This window comes from Anguilla anguilla, chromosome 1, assembly GCF_013347855.1.
Source record: "Anguilla anguilla isolate fAngAng1 chromosome 1, fAngAng1.pri, whole genome shotgun sequence".
Taxonomy (NCBI): domain Eukaryota; kingdom Metazoa; phylum Chordata; class Actinopteri; order Anguilliformes; family Anguillidae; genus Anguilla; species Anguilla anguilla.
In genome coordinates, this window is record NC_049201.1 from 26,089,569 (window position 1) to 26,109,656 (window position 20,088).

The 20,088-nt window shown below is 43.5% G+C and overlaps 1 protein-coding gene across 2 annotated transcripts; it reads left to right on the forward strand.

The window, feature by feature from the left end:
* The first annotated feature begins 334 nt into the window (after positions 1-334).
* hnrnpua (heterogeneous nuclear ribonucleoprotein Ua) lies at positions 335-16,461 on the forward strand. 2 transcript variants are annotated; one of them, XM_035425704.1, is made up of 14 exons: positions 335-1,073; positions 2,375-2,489; positions 4,486-4,559; positions 5,244-5,383; positions 6,415-6,514; positions 6,698-6,810; positions 7,074-7,337; positions 8,164-8,283; positions 10,768-10,896; positions 11,226-11,394; positions 11,843-12,109; positions 12,369-12,613; positions 13,389-13,484; positions 13,720-16,461. In XM_035425704.1, exons 1-14 carry the CDS (start codon positions 572-574, stop codon positions 13,768-13,770), a joined length of 2,385 nt encoding a protein of 794 aa, XP_035281595.1. In that variant the 5' UTR covers positions 335-571; the 3' UTR covers positions 13,771-16,461. The 2 variants fall into 2 exon arrangements, with proteins under 2 accessions (XP_035281595.1, XP_035281603.1); XM_035425712.1 differs by having other exon boundaries at positions 13,392-13,484.
* The last annotated feature ends 3,627 nt before the right edge of the window (positions 16,462-20,088 follow it).

Genomic DNA, 20,088 nt, shown 5'->3' on the forward strand with positions numbered 1-20,088 from the left:
TTTTACATTTGCAATAATAATTGTGCAAAAATAGAGCAGGATTACAGAATGTGCAATATTTTATTTAAAAAAACAACTCCCCCCAAACTCGGGTGCCTAAGAGTGCTCCTGAAAACACAATGCAACTTTACTATAAAGTTGGTCAGTATGTTAGCTAAATACAACCTTTTTACTCACGTTAGCTTTTGTACAATGGAGAAGTGAACATTTCGAGAATACTGATTTCTATTGTGAAGACTGTGAATTTTCTCTGAGCTTATTTAGCTGCTATTACGGTAATGACGGCTCCAGTTTTCTCCTAATGTCGCGTAATTACGGTAGGGTATATTATGTGCAACTGGAACTACACGCCCGTGCTGTTGCCAGTGATAGGGAAGGACACGCAGAGAGAGTGGTTTGGCGCAGTAAGAAAATCTTGGCGGCTCTCTGTGCTTTCTCTCATTTACATCGTCGGTCGACGGGGTGTCACGATTTTTTGTTTTTGTATTTTTAAAAACGCATTGTTGAATTCAGCCTTTTATATCTGTGAGAAATATTTGCATTACTTGCGAAGTAATAAAAAATATATAAAATGAGCTCAATCAACGTGAAAAAGCTAAAGGTAAATGAGCTGAAGGACGAGCTGAAAAAGCGACAGCTTTCCGACAAGGGACTGAAGGCCGAACTGATGGACCGGCTGCAGGCCGCACTCGATCAAGAGGCCGAAGCGGGCGGCGCATTCTCTGGGCCTGAAGCCGGGGAAAATGGCAATGATGGCGGTTATGATGGCGCTAGTGGGCTAAATGAAATGGGCGATGAGGACCTGGAGGACGATCTGGTCGGAGAGAGCATGGAGGCCGAAGAAGAGGATGGAGACGGGGGCGAAGCTGAAGCCTACGACGCCGATGCCGATGGGGGCGCAGATGTTGGCGGACAACAGGACGACGACATGGGAGAGGAGGAAGAAGATGTCGGCGTAGAGATGGATAAATCGGACGAAGACGACGATGTTATATTAAAGGACGACGATGAGGAGATGGATAAATTCGAAGATGGTGATGAAGATGGTGCGCCGGCATCCCAAGCGGCTGAGGGTAGCTATGGCTAGCTGAATTATAATTTAACATTGGCTGACGTTAACTGTGCTATCGTTGGCTTAAATAAGAACGGCACTGTTAATTCGAACGTGTAATTTGTTCTGAAATTCTAAATTAGTTTGTGCTCGTATTCGTAGGTTAGCCGACTAGCTAGCGTTATCTGATTATCAAATCGCTCAGATTTCGCTAACTAGCTAGCTAACATTAAGAAGAATGGTATTGGCTAACGTTAGCCAGCTTGCTAGCTCGTGTTTTCTCGAGTCAAATAAGGTCAATTTGTTCCATCTCTTTTTTCATGGTATTTTAAGGAATTTGACGCGCTTTTTGCTTCTTTACTTGTTCAAAAATCGTGAGATGCGGACGTTTTCTGCGATTACCCGACGGAATTTCGTTACCGTCAGACAAAGATGCACATGGTGATTGATTCGTGGTTGCGAAGAATTGTTGGAAGCGAATAGCGAAATGGTGGCTCCTCGTAGCGGCGACATCTGAGGCGGCATGTTTTTTCCATTGTTCAGATTGCTAGCGCTTAGCTATATGTTTGGTCACCGGAAAAGTAGCTATTGATTACAATACGCGGTTAGCTAGCGTTTCTAGATCTTTTTCGACGTTGCATTACTGTTGCTAATTACCATCCGTCTTCCATCGTAAGAATTCTCAGCTTGCTTAGCTAGCTTTAACCTTGGCTATACTTTCGCTTTTAGATGTTCTCCAAATGGCTGCCTAGCTAGCTTCGGTGAGATCATTGAGCTAGTTGGGTAGCTAACGGTTAGCATATTTGGTTTTCTGTTATTCATCAAGCTAGCTGCCGAATTGGAAAAAATCTCATAAACAATAGGGTACGGTGGGTTTGCAAATACAAGCAATCTTGTGGTGAAAATTTGTTTTCATGAAGAAAAAAAAAACACATTTTTTAAAATGTCAAAATGTGTGTTGCTTCATGCACATTGCATACAGCTTGTTGATGTTTTTAGAAAAGGTTCTTTTACGAGCAAAATGGTTCTTGGCTGTAATAAATGGTCCCTGTTTTACGAGTTTAATGCATCTCTCATTGCATTGGACCTGTGCAGATGTAGCTCACTACCCTGACCGGCATGTACTCTTATGTTCACATCACATGTATTCATAATTCTGTTCAGACCTTGACGTTATGTTTTGGTATTTTCAGTCTGAGTGATGGTTGAGGAGGGGAACAAACCCCACCAGACCCCATCCTATAGTTGTGTGGGCCACCCCATGTAACAACAGGGTCCAACACAACACGGAGCACCTCATTATGTTTTGTTTTATTTCCAAAGGGGATGCGGACACAGACAAGAAAGCTGAACAGAAGAATAAGAAGGGTGTTAAGAGACGCCGGGAAGAACATGGAAGGGGCTACTTTGAATTTATTGAAGAAAGCAAATACAGCCGGTAAGGACTGTACAGATCGGCCTTCGGTATCCCTGATGTGCCGCTGTACACGGTTTTGACTTATCGCATTGGCATGTTAAGAGCCAATGCTTTCATCGCCTAATATAATGACACGTCCTCCTAGATTTGCTTCGACAAAGTGCAAAGAAACACACATTTTTTTTGGAGCGGATTGATAGCAAACACATTACTTGTAACAGCTGAACATATGAACACACTGGTAGTATGCAGAGAACAGTCGTGCTTTTTTTTTTTTTTTTTTTTCCCCCCAAGTCGGATTTCGTAATGATCGCGTCAGCAAGCCTTTGTCATTTTAATTATCCGTTGGGGGCGGTGCAATGTGCTACTTCCAGGATGTCACAGGATTTGGGAGGATCCCCCAGGTGCGGAGGGATTGTCTGCTTTGCAAGTTTATCGACCGTTGTATATGTGACAAGGCAAGGGATTTTATTGGTACTCTGGAGGCAATGTTGGTCTAGTGCTCAATTTGTGGGTTTTGGGTAGTTTAGTGACTGCAGCTCGTTTCCGCTTAGAAGCTTAGAAAGGCCGGCTTGTTGCATCTTCTGTTCTTATCTGTTTTCAGAATACTTGCTTAAAATACAATGGGATTCTCTGGTTCTTCTTTTTCTCAGCATGTATCAGTCCTTCATTGTACGATAAAAAATGATCCGTCCTTGCTCTTGTCCCAAACCGGTTTGCTGTTTTTGATAATTGAAACATTCTTGCACTGTATTGATGCTAGGTGGATTATTGTATATTCTGTTTGACTATACATTGTATTTTGTGCTGTAGTTTCGAATCTCTAACAATTTAGCTATTGTATTACAAAGTGATGTCTGTTTGGCCAACTGCTTTTACTCACTTTAGTGGAAATTTTAGCCTATTGCCAGTACAATGGCGAGGGAACTGAGCTTGTAATTCAAAGGTTGTGACTTCATTTCCCAGGTGGTGTCCTGCTATTGTGTCATTCAGCCAGTCGCCAAACCTGAATTACATCCAGTTTAAAACATCCTGGTTTGTTAAAAAAAAAAAAAGGGATTGATCTAGGCAAGTCACTGTGGATAATCGTGTCCTCTAAATGCCGAAATGTAATGCAATGTAGAATAGTATTTGTGACAGCCAGTGAAATGCATTTTATGATGTTGACAACAGTGAAAACAGTGGTCAACCAAGTGGATGTCCCAATGAAATGCTGGTCGTCTTTCACTGGGTGGGAATTCTGCCAGGAGTGGTACACATCTAAAATGGTTGAGGTCACACTGGAAAAGAATTTGACCCGGTCCTTGATCCGACTTCTCATTGGCTACTTGGGGCGGAGCTCAAATAGCCTTTGGGAAGGAGTTTGAGCGTGAGGGCAGATGGGGTCCGGCGGGTACATTTGAGAATGCACACAGTTCTTTGTTTTACGTTTACATTTTTTAAATCGCCAAAATCGGTCTGGCAAAAGAAGGAAAACTGCAAAACGTTTTCCTTTGGGAACGGCCTCAGCCCAGCCCCCGATTTAAGTAGCGACGTTTTGGCTTTCAGAATCACTCCGGCTCTTTCGCACATTCAGCTTGGCTTACTTAAAAAACCCCTTCAGCTTCTGCCTTGACCTTTGCCAGAATGCACTGCCACGTGTGGTGTTAAATATATCGCAGACCTTTTCGCCGCGTGGTTCTGTGTTGGCAGCGGAGCGGAAGACTCTCGTTTTGCCTGGATCCGCCGTCTGTTCAGTGTTCCGTTACAGGCCGCGCCGGGAAAGCGCAGTTCCGGGACGTTCCGTCGGTCTTAGCTGCAGCAGGACTTCTGAGGCGATTTGTGGGGTGGGAGGGGTACGGGGGGGAGGGGGTGGAGGGTTTGGGGAAACTGTTTCTGAACTCCTGGACGTGTCGGTGAAGGCGAAACGGTTCGTTTTCGGGGTCAGAAGCCGACGGCCGAGCCCCCCTCTCGCCGCTCTCATTCCCCAACCCCCGGGCCGTCTTTCCAGCTGGCTGAACGCCCCGCTCTCTTTCAGGGCCAAGTCTCCACAGCCCCCCCTGGAGGAAGAGGACGAGGAGTTCGACGACACCACCGTCTGCCTGGACACATGTGAGTGCTGCGCGCTCCGTGGCTGGACAGTGTCCGAGGCAGCTGCCGTAACTCGCACCCTGCCCCCCTGGTCTCAAGTGTCCCTCAGCTTTGTGTAGTTATGAAGTTAAGCCCTGAGGGGGAAAACTCCTGACACCAAAATATTTATATAGGAAATTGGTGTAGTGTTTTTGTTTGTTTTATGCAAAATTCAGGCAAAAGCACAACGTGCAAAGGGCTGTTTGCAAAGCCTGTCCTTAGCCTAACGTGCACGAGTCTTATTTTCTATAATTGCTTTTCTGTTGAAAGGAACAAACAAACAAAAAAAAAAAAAAAAAACCCTAGCATACAAGATTGGGCCACATCTGTAAATTAGTTTTCCTCTCGGCATAAGTAAAAGATAGATAGATGAATATATTAAAGGATTTTAGCCTGTTTCTATCCATATTAATTACATTTCATTTCACAGGTTATATATTCACTAAGTTTTGTATTCTGTCCTATCCTACTTTGACTGAATTATCTATTACAAGACGGGTGGATTTTTCCCTCTCAACCCAACAATGAGTGAATGACTGAATGAAGACACTTGCAGGTGATATGGCCCTGTGTGACTGGACTTGTAGCCTCCGGTTTAGGAGACTCCCAAGAGGTCACGTCTGAGACTTGCCTCACTGATAGTTTTTTTACTTTTGCCGAGCGCAGACAACAGTGACCTGCACTTCAAGGTGTCCCGCGACCGTTACAGCGCCTCCTCCCTCACCATGGAGAGCTTTGCGTACCTGTGGGCTGGAGGCAAGGCGTCCTACGGTGTGGCTAAGGGCAAGGCCTGCTTCGAGATGAAGGTGAGACCCCCTTCCGTTCGCCCGTGTGCTGCGTGGTAGCCACGGGCAACAGTGTTTTCCCCTACATAGAGCTAACCTTTGGCGCTTTGCTACTATATTACCCCAAAATAAGAAGTCGGCCAATATTGGGATTTATGTAGTCATGTTTGGAATCAGAAAAAGTACCTCCCCGGTCCACGATCCCTAGTTCCAACACCCTGGTTTGCGATCGCAGTCTTTCTTCCACCCCCTCTCCAGTCCATGATCACAATTTAAATTGCTCAAGCAAAGTGTCATGGCTACAGTTACCTCAGCTTGCTGTCACAGGTAACCTTCAGCCCTCGGGGATACACTGCCATATGGTTTATTCTCAATATACTTAAGTGCAATGTATAGCATTAGCTATTATTTGCTTAACAGATGAGACTTTGTTAGTTTGGTTACTGTCGGTCCTGTACTAACATTTATGCTACTGAATATATTGTAATGCCCAATTTACTGTACTGCCACCCTTCGTTTTAGGTGGGTAGTGTTTTAAGGATATGTAGGTAGTTTGCCTGCTTAGTCATGTTCTGATATGACAAATGCAAAGATTGCTGCCTTTGAAAGCAGCTTTTCATCAAGTTTGTGGCATGAATCTCTCCAGTGCTTATGGTTCATATGGCACATGTTCGACATCAACAACAGTATCATTAATATTACTGTAACATGTAGTATTTTAATAAGGGTTTCTACATATGATTGCTAATTTATATTTCGCCATGCTTAGCTTAAAGTCTCACTGGTTTAAACACTGGCAGGTAGCTGCCTCCAGTCAGAGGCAATATGTGAAGAACAACAAAGCATTGTGGACGCTTGACATTTTTATGGTTGTATTTGCCTTACCCTTCATATTTTTAAATTACTGGCTGTATTAATTATGCACCTGCTTATGTAAGTTATGGTTAATTCAGGTCATGTAAATTGGAAGCGCTGTCGAATTTGGGTGTACAACCTGACGTACAATGTTCTCCTGTCCTCTTTTACCTGCCTCTCCACCTCTGGTTAAATAGATCATTGAGAAGATTCCTGTCAAGCACATCTCCAGCAAGGGCATTGACATCCATGAGGTTTTGGTGGGGTGGTCCCTGTCCAGTGGCAGCCTCCTATTGGGTGAGTGTCTGTCAATTTACGTAGTCCTAGTTTTTGTGTGCGTGTGCTTGTAGAAGATAAGCTTGACGTGGCCAAATATAGCTGGAAGCGCTCTTTTGTCCAGCAGATTAAACTGGACTTAAACCTGTTAGTCATAAGTGGTTATGTGTCTCCTCCCCCTGTCTGTAATTGTTAATTCTTCAGGTGAAGAGGAGCATTCCTACGCATTTTCCCTCAAGGGAAAGAAGACCGGAAACTGCGTGACTGAAGACTATGGAGAGTCTTTTGACGAAAATGATGTCGTTGGTTGCTTCATTGTAGGTTTCCCATGTTTCACTTGTTGTTCCTAAATGGAAACTTTTTATTTACATATAGTACTAACAGGCTGTGGTTTTACCCAGTTTCAAGTTTGTAACATGATAGTCCATTATATCAAATTTGAACCATATTTGTAAGGTTCAGGCTATAGAATATTGGTCACAGTTGCTCTGCTCTTTAAGCTGCTAATTGATTGGTAACGCCTACGGTAAAGCCTTTCAAAGCCGTCAATGTAGACAAGCCCTTTCCCCATCCACGACAGAACTTTGAGAGCGACGAGGTGGAGATCTCCTTCTCCAAGAACGGGAAGGACCTGGGCGTGGCCTACAGCGTCAGCAAGGAGGCCCTGGCCGATCGTCCCCTCTTCCCCCACGTCCTCTGCCACAACTGCGCCGTGGAGTTCAACTTCGGCCAGAGGGAGGCGCCGTACTTCCCCGTCCCCGAGGGCCTCGTGTTCCTGCAGCAGGTCCCCGTTGAAGACCGCGTGCGCGGACCCAAGGGGCCCGATACCAAGGAGGAGTGCGAGGTGAGCGGGGCGGGTGTCCTTCGCTTTTGTTTCTGCTAAACAAGCTCACGGATCATTGGCAGGCAGACAAAATAATAAACACTCCATCTTATCTATGGATGGGTATGAGTAATGGATGAATCGAGGACTTGCCGGATAGGTGCCTAATAAATCGTTTAATTTTTTTCCTCCTTCACAAAGGCTACGCATGTACAACTGTGTTGGAACTTAACGCCATGTATTTACATATGTAAAACAGATGCAAAAAGTAGAGGATATTACTTCATCATAACAAACAGAATGAAGCAAATATGTTCTTTGAAAGGCATGTATTGGTTAAAACTATGTATTTTGTTGCTAAGCTGTTGTGTCTTTGGATCGTATCCAACACCGACTGTGTTTGACTCAATAGGCTAAGTATTAAGACTTGATCATGATGAAAACTTGGGTAGTGATGTGCTTTGTGAGCGTGCATTTTCTCTCCAATCGTTTGGGCCGCCTGGCTAAGATGTGTTCTTTAAATAGATTTTTCCCCATGCATGGATTTGGAATTGAGCACATTATGCAATCGCCCAATCTGTGAAATTATTGAAAATCACCATCCCTAATTTTAACCCTAATGTACCTTAATGTACCATAATTTCAATATTGTGACGGTCTTGGTGCTAATGACCCATTTTCAAAGGTTTTTTGTTTCTTCCCCGTCGCCCCCCCCCCCCCCCCCCCTTCCTTAAGATGAACAAAGCTTTTGCATCTGAACTGAAAAACCTATGCACATGTTGCCGATTGTCACCGTGCCATCTGTCCATTGCTCCTTTGTTCGACCCCGGCATCTGTTTCCTTTCAGGTTATCGTCATGGTTGGCCTCCCCGGAGCGGGGAAGACCACCTGGGTCAAGAAGCACACCGAGGAGAACCCTGGGAAATACAACATCCTGGGAACTCACACCATTCTGGAGAAGATGATGGTGAGTTGACACTCTCAGCGCTCTGTTATTAAACCCCACGTGGTTTACATCCCAGCCGCGAGGTGCTTGTGGGTAATCGACTGGAAATTATGCGGAGGACAAGCTGCGTTGCAGCCACTTGTTTCAGTACAGGCGTCTGAGCCAGGGGAGCGGTTTAGCCGTCGTACGTTCACAGCAGAAGCAGTACTGCTGCTTGTATGGTGTCACTGTTGCAACCAAAATGGAAGAAGTGCTTGATTATTATAGACAGCCCATTTAGTTAAGGTTCACTGGTTAAATGGGTCAGCTGCTAATTGGTTTTGTTTGAACTTGGTCTTCCACATCTGTTATATAGGATTCAAAGTATTTTCCAGTTCATTTTGAGTGAGTGTCTGTTCATATATATATATCGAAATGTGTGTGTGGGTTTTCTTTTGTTTTTTGTTTTTTTGATGAAACCGAATTGCTAAAGCCTGATGCCATGCAGCAGGCAGGATTTGCCATGCAAAGCTTCAGACTGTAAGCGTTGCGTATTGGTGTGCCACCGCAGGGCATTTTCACTCAGACCAGCCGTCAGTAGAGGGTAGATGCCATGCCCTTGAGTTAATTTAACTAAATTTAATTCGGATTACTTTGCTTTTCCCCTCAATTCGGGAGAGCACAGACGAGTGCGTGCTCCTGTCCAAAGTTAGTTAGCCACTGATCGCTATCCCTGCCTGTCTTTAATTGTAGAGATACATTATATGTAAAAAACGTTGCAGTTGATTCTTTGAATTAAAGGATAGTTATTGTCTTGACACAGAATCAAGGTTATAATGAAGAACTGGCAGCTTTGTTTAATGTTATTCGACCACTTCACCCACGTTTCTCCAAGTTCTTATTTAAGCCATGTCTTTAAGTCCAATACAGATAATGACTCGTGTGCATCCCAATTAGAGGGCATCTAGCACTGTGATGAGCTGGGTCTTTAGGGCAAGTAATGCAACAGGCATTCCTCTGAAAACCAAATCAATTGGAACACCGTTTTAAAAGCATATCTGGATTTATGTGGCTGCTTTGTTGTTTCTCAACAAAATATCCCAAGCCAACACCCCTCAGTGCTATTTTCCTATCCTAGTTTTCAGTTAGGTTTTTATTTATTTTTTTATTTTTATTTTTTACATGAAGTTAACCTTGCGCTCAGAAGGGGGAGTTTTTTATGCCTGATAGAGAATTCCTTTCTGCATTGTATCAGTCTGAATACTGACTCTCTTCCAGAAGATAACGTAAGCTAGCCTAACCGCAATGCCAGCCAGCCATTGGATTTTTAAATCAGCGTAGAAATCCAAAGCCCTTCCTTGTTTTCACAGATTTGTCTATGATCACTTTGATTCAGGGAAGAGTGTTAAAACTCGTTCTGAGCATATCTATATACCGCATGTACATAGTGGCCATCTGGAAGTTTGCACATTTTCATCTTTGGGCTGGAGCAGTGATTTAGGCATGTGCTTATTATATTAGCCCCAATGCCCATGTACCCAATTGAGTACTTGATGTTTTTGTGGGTAAGGTTCGCACTACCTCTAGGTTAATCTCACCCCAGATTGGGGCCTGTTTTTCAGGGGCGTTTTTGTCAGTGTTTTGCAATGAGAGGGGCTTTCTCAATGTGAGAATGCATATAGTTCCTCACAAACAGGCTCCATGTGCATAGATTGAGGTTCTGACTTCATGGCAGCCAGTCTGGAAGGAAATGTATGCTGCTCACAAGATCTACAGATGGGAACAGGGGGCTGGGCTGGCTACCATAAAGCAGGATTAAGGGTTTGACCAGCTGACTGCCAGAAATATTTTGAATTGGATTAAATCCCAGTTGGAGAAAAGCCAGTGTTTCGAAATATTTGCAAAATTTCTTCGGTTAATTCCACTCAGAAATGGCCATCTGAGCTACGCACAGAGTGCTGTTTGCTGTACGCAGGCGGATGCTTGTGGTGGAGACCTTTATGGTTCTCAAAATGAATCAAACTATGTTGAGGGAACCATCGTTTCAAAGAACTTCATATTTGTTTGAAGAAGGGCGTTTAGTTAGGTTGCCAGTCTCTGTATTTTGCCTAAAACACTTTACAAAGGAAAAGCACCTGGCTCTACTGTTAGGCCAATATATTTTTGTCCTCATTCTTTCCTTTCGACATAAAAACCATAACTGTTGATTTATTGAGAGGAGTTTGGGCTGTTCTCCAACCTTCACAGAATAGACTCACCTCCCCCCCCGCCCCACAGTGCTCTTCCGTTACAGTTCGTATAAGGCCGCACATGACCCAGTTACTGTATTCGTGATGACGCTAATGTCGGATACCAAGGGAAGCACGCACCTGTGGTACCGTACATGAATCTCATTCCAAAACAAACATGATCCATAGGGTGATCGCTTTAAAATTTAACCCAGTTGGATTCAGAAATGTTCCCATATGCGTTTCGATCTCGGTGTCCGTCCTGAACCTTTTCCATTTTTCCCGTGTCTCCGTCCAGATTGGTAGTCTGAAGCGGCAGATGAAGGACACCACCAAGCTGGCGGCCATCTCCCAGCGCGCCCCCCTCTTCCTGGGCAAGTTCATCGAGATTGCCGCACGCAAGAAACGGAACTACATCCTGGACCAGGTGAGCTTTTATTAAAAAAAAAGATTTGCACAGGAGTTGTACAAGAGGGGCTGTGTAGAGTAAGATGTTTTGTATTGCGTAAGAAACGGTTAGTACAGCATGATGGAACTAATAATGGTGTCCAATGTTATACACTGCCGTATGTCTGTACATTAGCACATGATACATTTCTTGGTGCCATTACTGAATTTTATGGGGAGGCAGATGCTTGAGAGGTTTAGCAGTGCTTTGATGAGATCTGATGGCAAGGCAGTCGGACTGAGGCGGGCAGCGTGGAGGGGTTTCTTACCCTCTTTAAACCCAAACGCGGCGCCCTCTCCCTCCCCCAGACCAACGTGTCGGCCCCTGCCCAGAGGAGGAAAATGTGCCTGTTCGCCGGGTTCCAGCGCAAGGCCGTGGTGGTCTGCCCCACGGACGACGACTACAAGGAGCGCACGCAGAAGAAGGCCGAGACCGACGGCAAAGACGTTCCGGAACACGCCGTCCTCAAAATGAAAGGTTCGCTCGCGCCGCGGAATGACTAAATCCCAGAGCCGCTGAGCGCGTCTGGGATTTGAACCTAATTTCCTTCAGAATATTTTTTCATTTAACAGATTACGTGCTTGTATACCAGCTAGATGGTTTGCTGTTGGTCAATTCAGTAATATCATTTACTTAGACACTTCGTTGTTATATTTTCTGCCAGAGCTGTTTGTATGTGTATACGAGAGAGGATTGATAAAATAAGACTTTATTAACCCCAAAGGAAATAGTTGTGCCAATTTGCTCAATCAATATATTCAGTATATTAATTCACGAAAGCATTATCAGATTTTACAGATGCGTCCAAACTACAACAGTCATGTTATAGGATTATAACAGGTTTGGCTGGGGATGTAAAGCTGTGTAGCAGTGAGCCGGAAGGCTGTGAGGTCACACTTTAAAGAGGCCGCTCCTGTCTCCGCAGGCATCTTCACGCTGCCCGAGCAGGGCGAGCACTTCTCCGACGTCACCTACGTGGAGCTGCAGAAGGAGGAGGCCGCCAAGCTGCTGGAGCAGTACAAGGAGGAGAGCCGCACCGCCCTGCCCCCGGAGAAGAAGCCCAACCAGGGCGGGGCACCCCCGAAGAGAGGGGGCAGCCGGGGCCGGGGGCCCAAGAACCAGTTCGGCAGGGGGGGCCCGGGCCAGAGAGGCGGCCGAGGGGGATTCCAGAACCGCGGCAACTTCAGGGGAGGTGAGTCTCCGCGTGCTCGAACCGCGCGTTTGCAGGCGTTCACCAGGCGAGGCAGGTCACCGGTGGCGATGGTTTCTGATTGGAGCTGGAAATCTGGTAGCCCTGCACCAATCTGGTAGCCCTGCACTCGTCCCGACCAGTCTGATTTGCGGTCGACGGTCCGATCTGCCCCTGGACGCAGAGCTGCAGCATGGATCATGGGGAGGATGGTTTTTGGCGGCACCTAACGGAGGTTTTTTGGTTTTCCGTGTCCATGCAGCGCCGGGACCCCGCGGCGGATTCAGCAGGCCCCCCAGAGGCTTCCTGCCCCCGCCCGCGTTCCGGGGGGGCTTCTCCAACCGCGGCAACTTCAACCGGGGCGGCGGCGGCGGCGGCATGCCCAACCGGGGCGGGGCTCCTAGAGGCGGGCCTGGCAGGGGCAACATGGGAAACCGGGGCGGCTCCATGCACCGGGGCAACATGGGCAACCGCGGAGGCGGAGCCAACAGGGGCAACTTCAATCAGGTGTGTGAGTCGGGCCGTTGAACCGGCACTTTGATTTTGGCCTTTCTTCCCCCCTCATTTGTAAGTCCCTCCCTTTGCTGTTTGTTCCTGTGATCCCACCCTTATCCATGCCCTCACCTGTGAGTCATTTGCAAGCTGCATGGTGGACTTTGAAAGACATTACACCAATATGTGGGGAGGTGCCTGTCGTTGATGATGGCTGTTAACCTGCAGGTATCTTGCAGGCAGCTAACCTAACAAACCCCAGCTGATTTGCTGTGACCCCACCCTACACCAGCAGAACTAAATCAATTGTTACTGCTACTGCAGATTCCCAGTATAACTGGCTAAAGTGTTTTCCCACATTCAAACTTCAGAGGTTGAGGTCATAGAACCCAACCTATGGTTGCCGAATACACCTTTATAGACCACATGGTTCCCGCGACTCTATATTCTGTATATGCAGGCAATTATGAATAATCCATTATTTACAAATGTATTTGTAGTTTAATTTTAACCGTTACCATTTGAGATGAGTGTCCAGATTTTTAAAAGGTACTGGCAAGATGATGTAAATTGTGGAGGTCAAAGTCTTCAGTCCTCTTGGCCTGTCATTGCTTGGTCTCTGTCCAGAGCCGCTGTTTGTCCTTTAGAACGCTGTAACCTACAGTTGGGTTCTGTCTGGTGGGTGGCGGGGTGGCGAACTCTGTTGGCGCTTCACTGGCAGCGCTCCCAAGCTGAGCAGCCGGTCGGCCGGACAGTTGCAAATCTGTGACCACTGCTGTGTTTCCCGCAGAAGTTCAGAGGCAGGGGCGGAAACAACCGCGGCTTCAAGAACGGAAATTTCGGCATGAACAAGGCTCAGGCTTTCAACCAGAGCTGGCAGCAAGGGGTAGGTGCAACATGGTGTTGGGGATGCAACGAGTGAACGCATCCATTCATTTATATATACATACATCATTATACTTATCAAGTATTGCTTATCAAATTTCAAGTTGCTTTGAGGGTTCTGGTTGTTAGAGTAAGGATTTTTAGGGATTGGGCCCCAGGACTTAAAAATTATAATAAAGGCGGGGGTGTGCAGTGAGTTTTATTTATGTAACCCCAAGTCTTTTTCCTCCCCCTAGTTCTGGAACCAAAAGCCATGGAGCCAGCAGTACCACCCGGGATATTATTGAGAGCGCACCAGAGGGAGGGAACGCAAAACTGGCGGCAGACTGGCACCCCTGCCCCGCCCCCGCCCCACCCCACCCCGTCTCTCCCCTCCCCCGGCCACAGGCACTCGCTCACACATCCACCGTTTCCCTTTTTAGTCCCAACAATATTTTTAAAGGAGAAAAAACATTCCACTCATGGAGGAGCTGCGCCTGTGGGTTCTGTTCAAAGCTTTATGGGTTTACTTTTTATGTTGTAAAGTTGTTTTCCCCTTTATCGTAAAATCCCATTCTTTAAGGTGTTAAATGTTAGAAACTTCAGCATTATTTAGGTGGGATTATTTTGTTTTTGTTTTTTTTTTTTTGTTTTTTTTGTTTTTTACTTTCAGGGTTCTTGCATTTTATCTATGAAATGTGATTTTTATAAAATATAAATTTGGCTTTCTTTTTGCGCAGTAGCAGTCAGTAGTTTGACATTTAATCAAGAGGAAACGGACACTCCTTTTTAGAAGCATGTCGCTATTGTGAGTAATTGTATCAGTAGTCCTTCAGCAGCAGATGCATTTCTAATAAGTGAAGCTAAAGTTGTTCTATAACGTTAAAGAGCTTCATTTGTCCATCTAAAGCCTGTAATAGCTAAACTTTAGGTTTACAAATAAATGGGTTCTTTGCTTTTTTAAAAATTTCTATGGCTTGTGTTTTTCTATTTATTTCAAAGGTGTTAAACAGCCTTTGAATGCGAAAGCCTGCTGTCAAGGAACTAGAGAAATATGCCCGATTTGTCTCTTCAGATCAGGCAAACACTTCAAGAATATGAAGCTTTTCTTTCTTGAGACCATATCAGTCTTCCCACCTGAAGCAGTTTTAAGGAAAGCTTGACTTGAGGAAGCATCACCGTAACTAAACTTAGGTGCAACAGAACATTTCTGAACATGCAAGACGAGTTTGTACACACAGCCCACAACCCCACGCTATGTAGTGTTTCTTATTTAAAAGAAAAAAGTTAAAAAAATTAAAAAAAAATAAAAAAAATAATGTTTATGTAGCAAATTTGGGATGCTCAGATAGCGTCTTTTTATCAGTGTAAATAATTGTAAAAGTTGAAGGCACATCATTCCTGCCATGTAATATGTGGGTAAGTTTGCGTCCTACAGCTCAGAAGGGGGGGGGGTGTCAATCTGTGGTTACTTCTCTCCTTTCGATTTGTGTGTGTTTTGTTTTTTTTGGGGGGGGGGGGGGCAGGGGTTGTTTTGGTCTTGTTTTTTTTGTTTTGTTTTTTGTTTCGTATTTTAAACGAAATCTTGAAATACATATTTTACACTGACTCCTAGTTGACTTGCATCAGTGCTGCTTTGTGAAGATCAGCCTTTTTAGTAGATGACTTCAGTGGCACTCAAATCCCTGTTCGCTTCCGACTCGTCATGGCAGTAAGGGTCTAAACTTAACTTTTTAAAAATGAGTTGCACTAACTTCAAAGCAACAGTAACTTAATATTTATTGGAACTTGAACAGAACTAAAACCAGCTACGTGATTAGAATGTTTACATATGAAAGGGTTGCGATTTGAATTTCTTTACGATATGGTCCCCTTTGTGGGCACCTTTTGGATCAATCAATGCAAGCAGTGGAAAGGCTGTTATTTTTTTTGGTGAAGGATACCAGAAAGAGTATGGTGTGTAATGCTAACTTTTACCACTGCTTACTGCCACCATTGTGCGATTTCCCTCAAGTCTCGATCACATTAATTAGAGCTTGCCTTGACTGCACCCTAAGATCACATGGAAAGATATGGTTACTGTAAAAATGTTGAACCATCAATGCATACGGTTTTCAGTCCTCCATTTCAGTGGGTGGATTCAATTTGTTTGAATTTTCTGGTCCTCTGAAGAGCTACGGTGGGTTAGTGCCCCTGACAATGGCAGCTGCTTTGTTTATGATAGTATGAACTAGTTTATGTCCAGGTTGTTCTGTGGAGTACAGCATAGCTGGCGTCTTCAGGCTGCCACATTATTACGTATGAATTTTTAAATTTTTTTGTAGAATCTGAAAGGCACTAATTTGTATTATTAGGATGGAAGACATTCAGTAGGTTTTTCCAGTTTACGTTGCTGAGAGGGGGGGGGAGGCTTTTTGAAGGGTTTATTTCAAATGGTCTGCCTTCAAGGTTTTTTTATTTTTAATTTTTAATATAAACTGACCAGCCAAGTCCATTGCAAATGTGGCAAATGCAAAAGTGGTTCACCTTGTTCACAAACAGGTCTGATGCAAGGGCAACAGTCCCTTTTTATAATTTAAAATGTAAAATGGTTTTTACAGCAAATTTTATTGCAAATGCCAGGTATATATCATCAGATTAAGGAATAATGTTTTGTACAAAATGAAGACGGGAATAATGAAAGCATGCACTGTAAAAATCTGCAGGTGATTTGAAGTGAAGTTTGCTTGTTTTAGTGTTTGTGGATGTACACATTTAAAAGTATTTGGTCAGGTGATGCGTACCGTACTGAGATAATGTTAAGATTTTTGTAAAATAGACTAAATTTTTGTTTTTCGTTTGTTTTTTTTTATATACCTTGCTATGTTTTGTATTTTGCTATGAGAAAATTAAAACAAAAAATAAGCTGACCAAATACTTAATTTATTCTGTTTCTCCACACATTCTATGGAAAAAGTAAAATGTCCTTTTTAAGAAAGACAATAAACCAGCAAGATTGAGTGATGTAATTTCACTGTGCATGTAGGTCTTAAAAGCTAATTTGCCATCTGTCCAGAGAATGTTGGTCAGGAGACTAATCTTTTTTCAGCACTCCTAAATTTCCAATGGTTTTATGGGGCATATTTCACACAACATTCATCCACCCTAAAAAGAACCTTACTGGCTTGTTTGTAATTACGTTCTAAACCCTGCAAAGGTGATTGATTGGCCAGCCCAGACTTGAGCCTCAATCAGAATGGACTGATTTCAAAAAAAAAGATGTCAGTGATTGCAGCATCTCCTTCAGAGGCGCAAATCTGACTGGCCAAATTTCAGCATTGCTGTTGGCAGCAATTTTATCAACTGCTGAAGTATGTTGTCACAGTTCATGTAGAGCTTGGCAAAAGCATGTCCAAAACCATGCATTTGTTCTTGTGCAAGTGCGTCATTCTATCTCCAAGGGAACCGCTGCGGAAGGGAATTTGGCACCAGTAGTTTGAAAATGTTCTATAATTGGACTTTTATCTCGACACAATAATATGGTTGTTCCGTTTCAACCTGTCAGTCCCATATGAAAGGCACTTAAAAACTTAAAAAGCTCATACGTGTGTTGAATTGCAATACTGGGGGGCAAATTATAAACTTTAAAAAAAAAAAGTTTCCTTAAGGGGGCCACACTCTGAGCACCATAATGTTTGAGATCTTTTTTGATTTGGCTCTGTACTCCACAGTTTTAGATTTGTAATCAAACCATTCACATGTGGTTAAAGTGCAGATTCTCAGCTTTTGTTCTATTTGGTTTCACTGTCTATAAATTACAGCACTTCCATACATGGCTTCCCATTTCAGGGCACCATAATTTTCTGGACATTAATGCTAGGTAAATGAATGTCATTTTTTGTACATTCTAGCATACTCTTTGCATGCAATGACTGCATGATGTCTGAGACCCATCGACATCAGGTGCCATGTGTCTCCTCTGTTGATGCTCTGCCAGGCCTGTACTGCAGCCAACTTCAGCACCTGCTTGTTTTTGGGGCTAGTTGCCTTAAGGTTTCTCTCCAATTTATGAAACTCATGTTCACTTGGATTCATATCAGGTGAATGACTTGGCCAGTCAGTGCTCTTGCCGTCACACTGATCCTATACAAGTCAATCTTAGGCTCTTCTGTCCACAAGATCTTATTCCAGAATTCTGCAGGCTATTTTAGATATATATATACACTCTCCGGCCACTTCATTAGGTACTTGCTAGCACCGGGTGTGGTCTTCTGCTGCTGTAGCCCATCTGCTTCAAGGTTCGACGTGCTGTGCATTCAGAGATGCTCTTCTGCATACCTCGGTTGTAACTAGTGGTTATATACTGTTCCCTTTCTATCAGCTCAAACCATTCTGGCCATTCTCCTCTGACCTCTGCCATCAACAAGGCATTTTCGCCCAGAGAACTGTCGCTCACTATATTTTCTCTTTTTTGGACCATTCTCTGTAAACCCTGGAGATGGTTGTGGGTGAAGATCCCAGCAGTTTCAGAAATACTCAAACCAGCCCATCTGGCACCAACAACCATGCCACGTTCAAAGTTGCTTAAATCACCTTTCTTACCCATTCTGATGCTTGGTTTGAACTTCAGCAGATTGTCTTAACCATGTCTACATGCCTAAATGCATTGAGTTGCTGCCACATGATTGGCTGATTAGATATTTGCGTTAACGAGCAGTTGAACAGGTGTACCTAATGAAGTGGCCGGTGAGTATATATATATATATATATTTATATACACACACACTGAGCTCCATAGTGTTTGGGACAAATATGTTATTTTTTCTTTTCTATTTTTTCTACATAAAAAACCACTACAGTGGTCTTCCATGGTCTACCAAGTATAAAATGGCAGGGACTTTGTATAAAAAGGGCTGTAATTCCAACGTGGATCACTCGATATGGATATAAATACCCTTGTGTTAAAGCTGATAGTCTGCAGTTTAACCTCATATTTTATTTAAAATCTAATGTGCTGGAGTACAGAGCAAAACCATAAAAAAGTGCCACTAATACCATTTTCAGTGTCATATATATAAATGATGCTGAATAAACACCAGTACCTGTGGAGTATGGCTCTTAATGCCTTTAGCTCAGCCTCTTAAAGAAAAGGAATCAGGTTCACTTAATCCAATAAAATCAATTATGAATGCAATTACGCAAGCCCAGACTGAGGTTGAAAGGACATGTGAAATGCTTTCCCTTTGGGAAGTTTCGGTATCTAGTGTGGATATGCACAAAAAAACTGATAAAGGAAATGAAACTGCTAATGCTACCCACACAATCATTTCTTTTTTAGTAAGTAGAACAAAAGTTTTAAAGGGTATAATCCTGCATTTCATCCTCTGGGAGTTAACTGTCTTATTAGCCTCTGGAGCTTTTAATTCCCATTGCCATTTAGTGGTAAAAGAGGGTATGCAACAAACGGGTCTATCAGTTGGATCTATCATAAAGTGAAAATGGTTCTGGCAAGTGGCCAAGTTGTCACTACACATTCACACATTCACAACCTATCTGTTTCTAATCCAGAATCCATTAGCAAATACCTCAAAGCGTCTGTGAGGGCTCTTACTTGCCTCTCTTAATAAAATAGTCGCATCACATTGCATATAAGCTTTATTATTAGCAATGTTACAAAGTATAGCTCAGCTTTTGCTAAAAGATGCAATCCAAGCAAAGGAAAAATTTCCTAATTTATACCAAAATTGTCTGACTCCTGTATGCCAAGTGCCAGCTTTATACTACTGGATATATTTACTCTGCATACCAATGTAAAACCATTTTCAGAGTCATTTGTTATAGAACCCATTATACTTTGAATGTTGCCAGATTGCATTGGTTCTGGTAGCATCATGGTCAAAATATTTATTTGCTAAAATGCCACAGGACTATTTAGTGTGACGTTGCTTGATGTTGCTGTGAAATTCAGTCCTGGATCCACTACCTGCCTTAGCAGTATCTTTGTCTGTGTAAAGCAAAACAATATGGCGGTTTCGCATTTCATCTAAGGAGATAAATTGCAGAGTGCTTAGCTGGAGTTTAAACCTCAGATTTAAACCTGTAGACCACAAAATAGCATAACAACTGGAGCAGCTATCCAAAGCTGTGGAATAGGGATTTGCAGTGGAAATGCAGGGTTTCCAGTTGAAATGCAGTTCTGTGGTTTGTACCCCAGCTAATCACACTGCAGTTGATCCATGGAGTCTTGCATGTTGGTGTTGACCCAAAAATATCTTCTGATGCCAACTTTTACAGTACCACCCAAAATCACCCACCAAATATATGAGGATGAATGTTTGTTACCTATGTGATGCGATGAAAAATATACAGATTGTTACGCTGATAGAAATCTGGCATAGTGTTGCTTGGCTGATTACAAAAAAATTTGCCTGCTAAAGCAGCCAGAGCCTTGCCAATGCCCTCAATAGCAACACTCGTTTTGGAAAAGTCTACCAACAACCAAATGTCTATAGGCTAGTGGTATGGCTGATCTGCATAAAGTCCATAATGCAATATTAAAACTAATTTCAAAGATAATATAACCAAATGACGTACTTTAGTTAGAATTTTTGCGTTTGGTGTTATTTGTTACATGGTCTTATTGCTTT

Bases quoted from the DNA above. Each gene is read 5' to 3' on its own strand.
- hnrnpua (XM_035425704.1), top strand. From the start codon at position 572: ATGAGCTCAATCAACGTGAAAAAGCTAAAGGTAAATGAGCTGAAGGAC. The intron at 5,384-6,414 runs GTGAGACCCCCT...CTGGTTAAATAG, and splicing joins AGGCCTGCTTCGAGATGAAG to ATCATTGAGAAGATTCCTGT. The intron at 6,515-6,697 runs GTGAGTGTCTGT...TTAATTCTTCAG, and splicing joins CAGTGGCAGCCTCCTATTGG to GTGAAGAGGAGCATTCCTAC.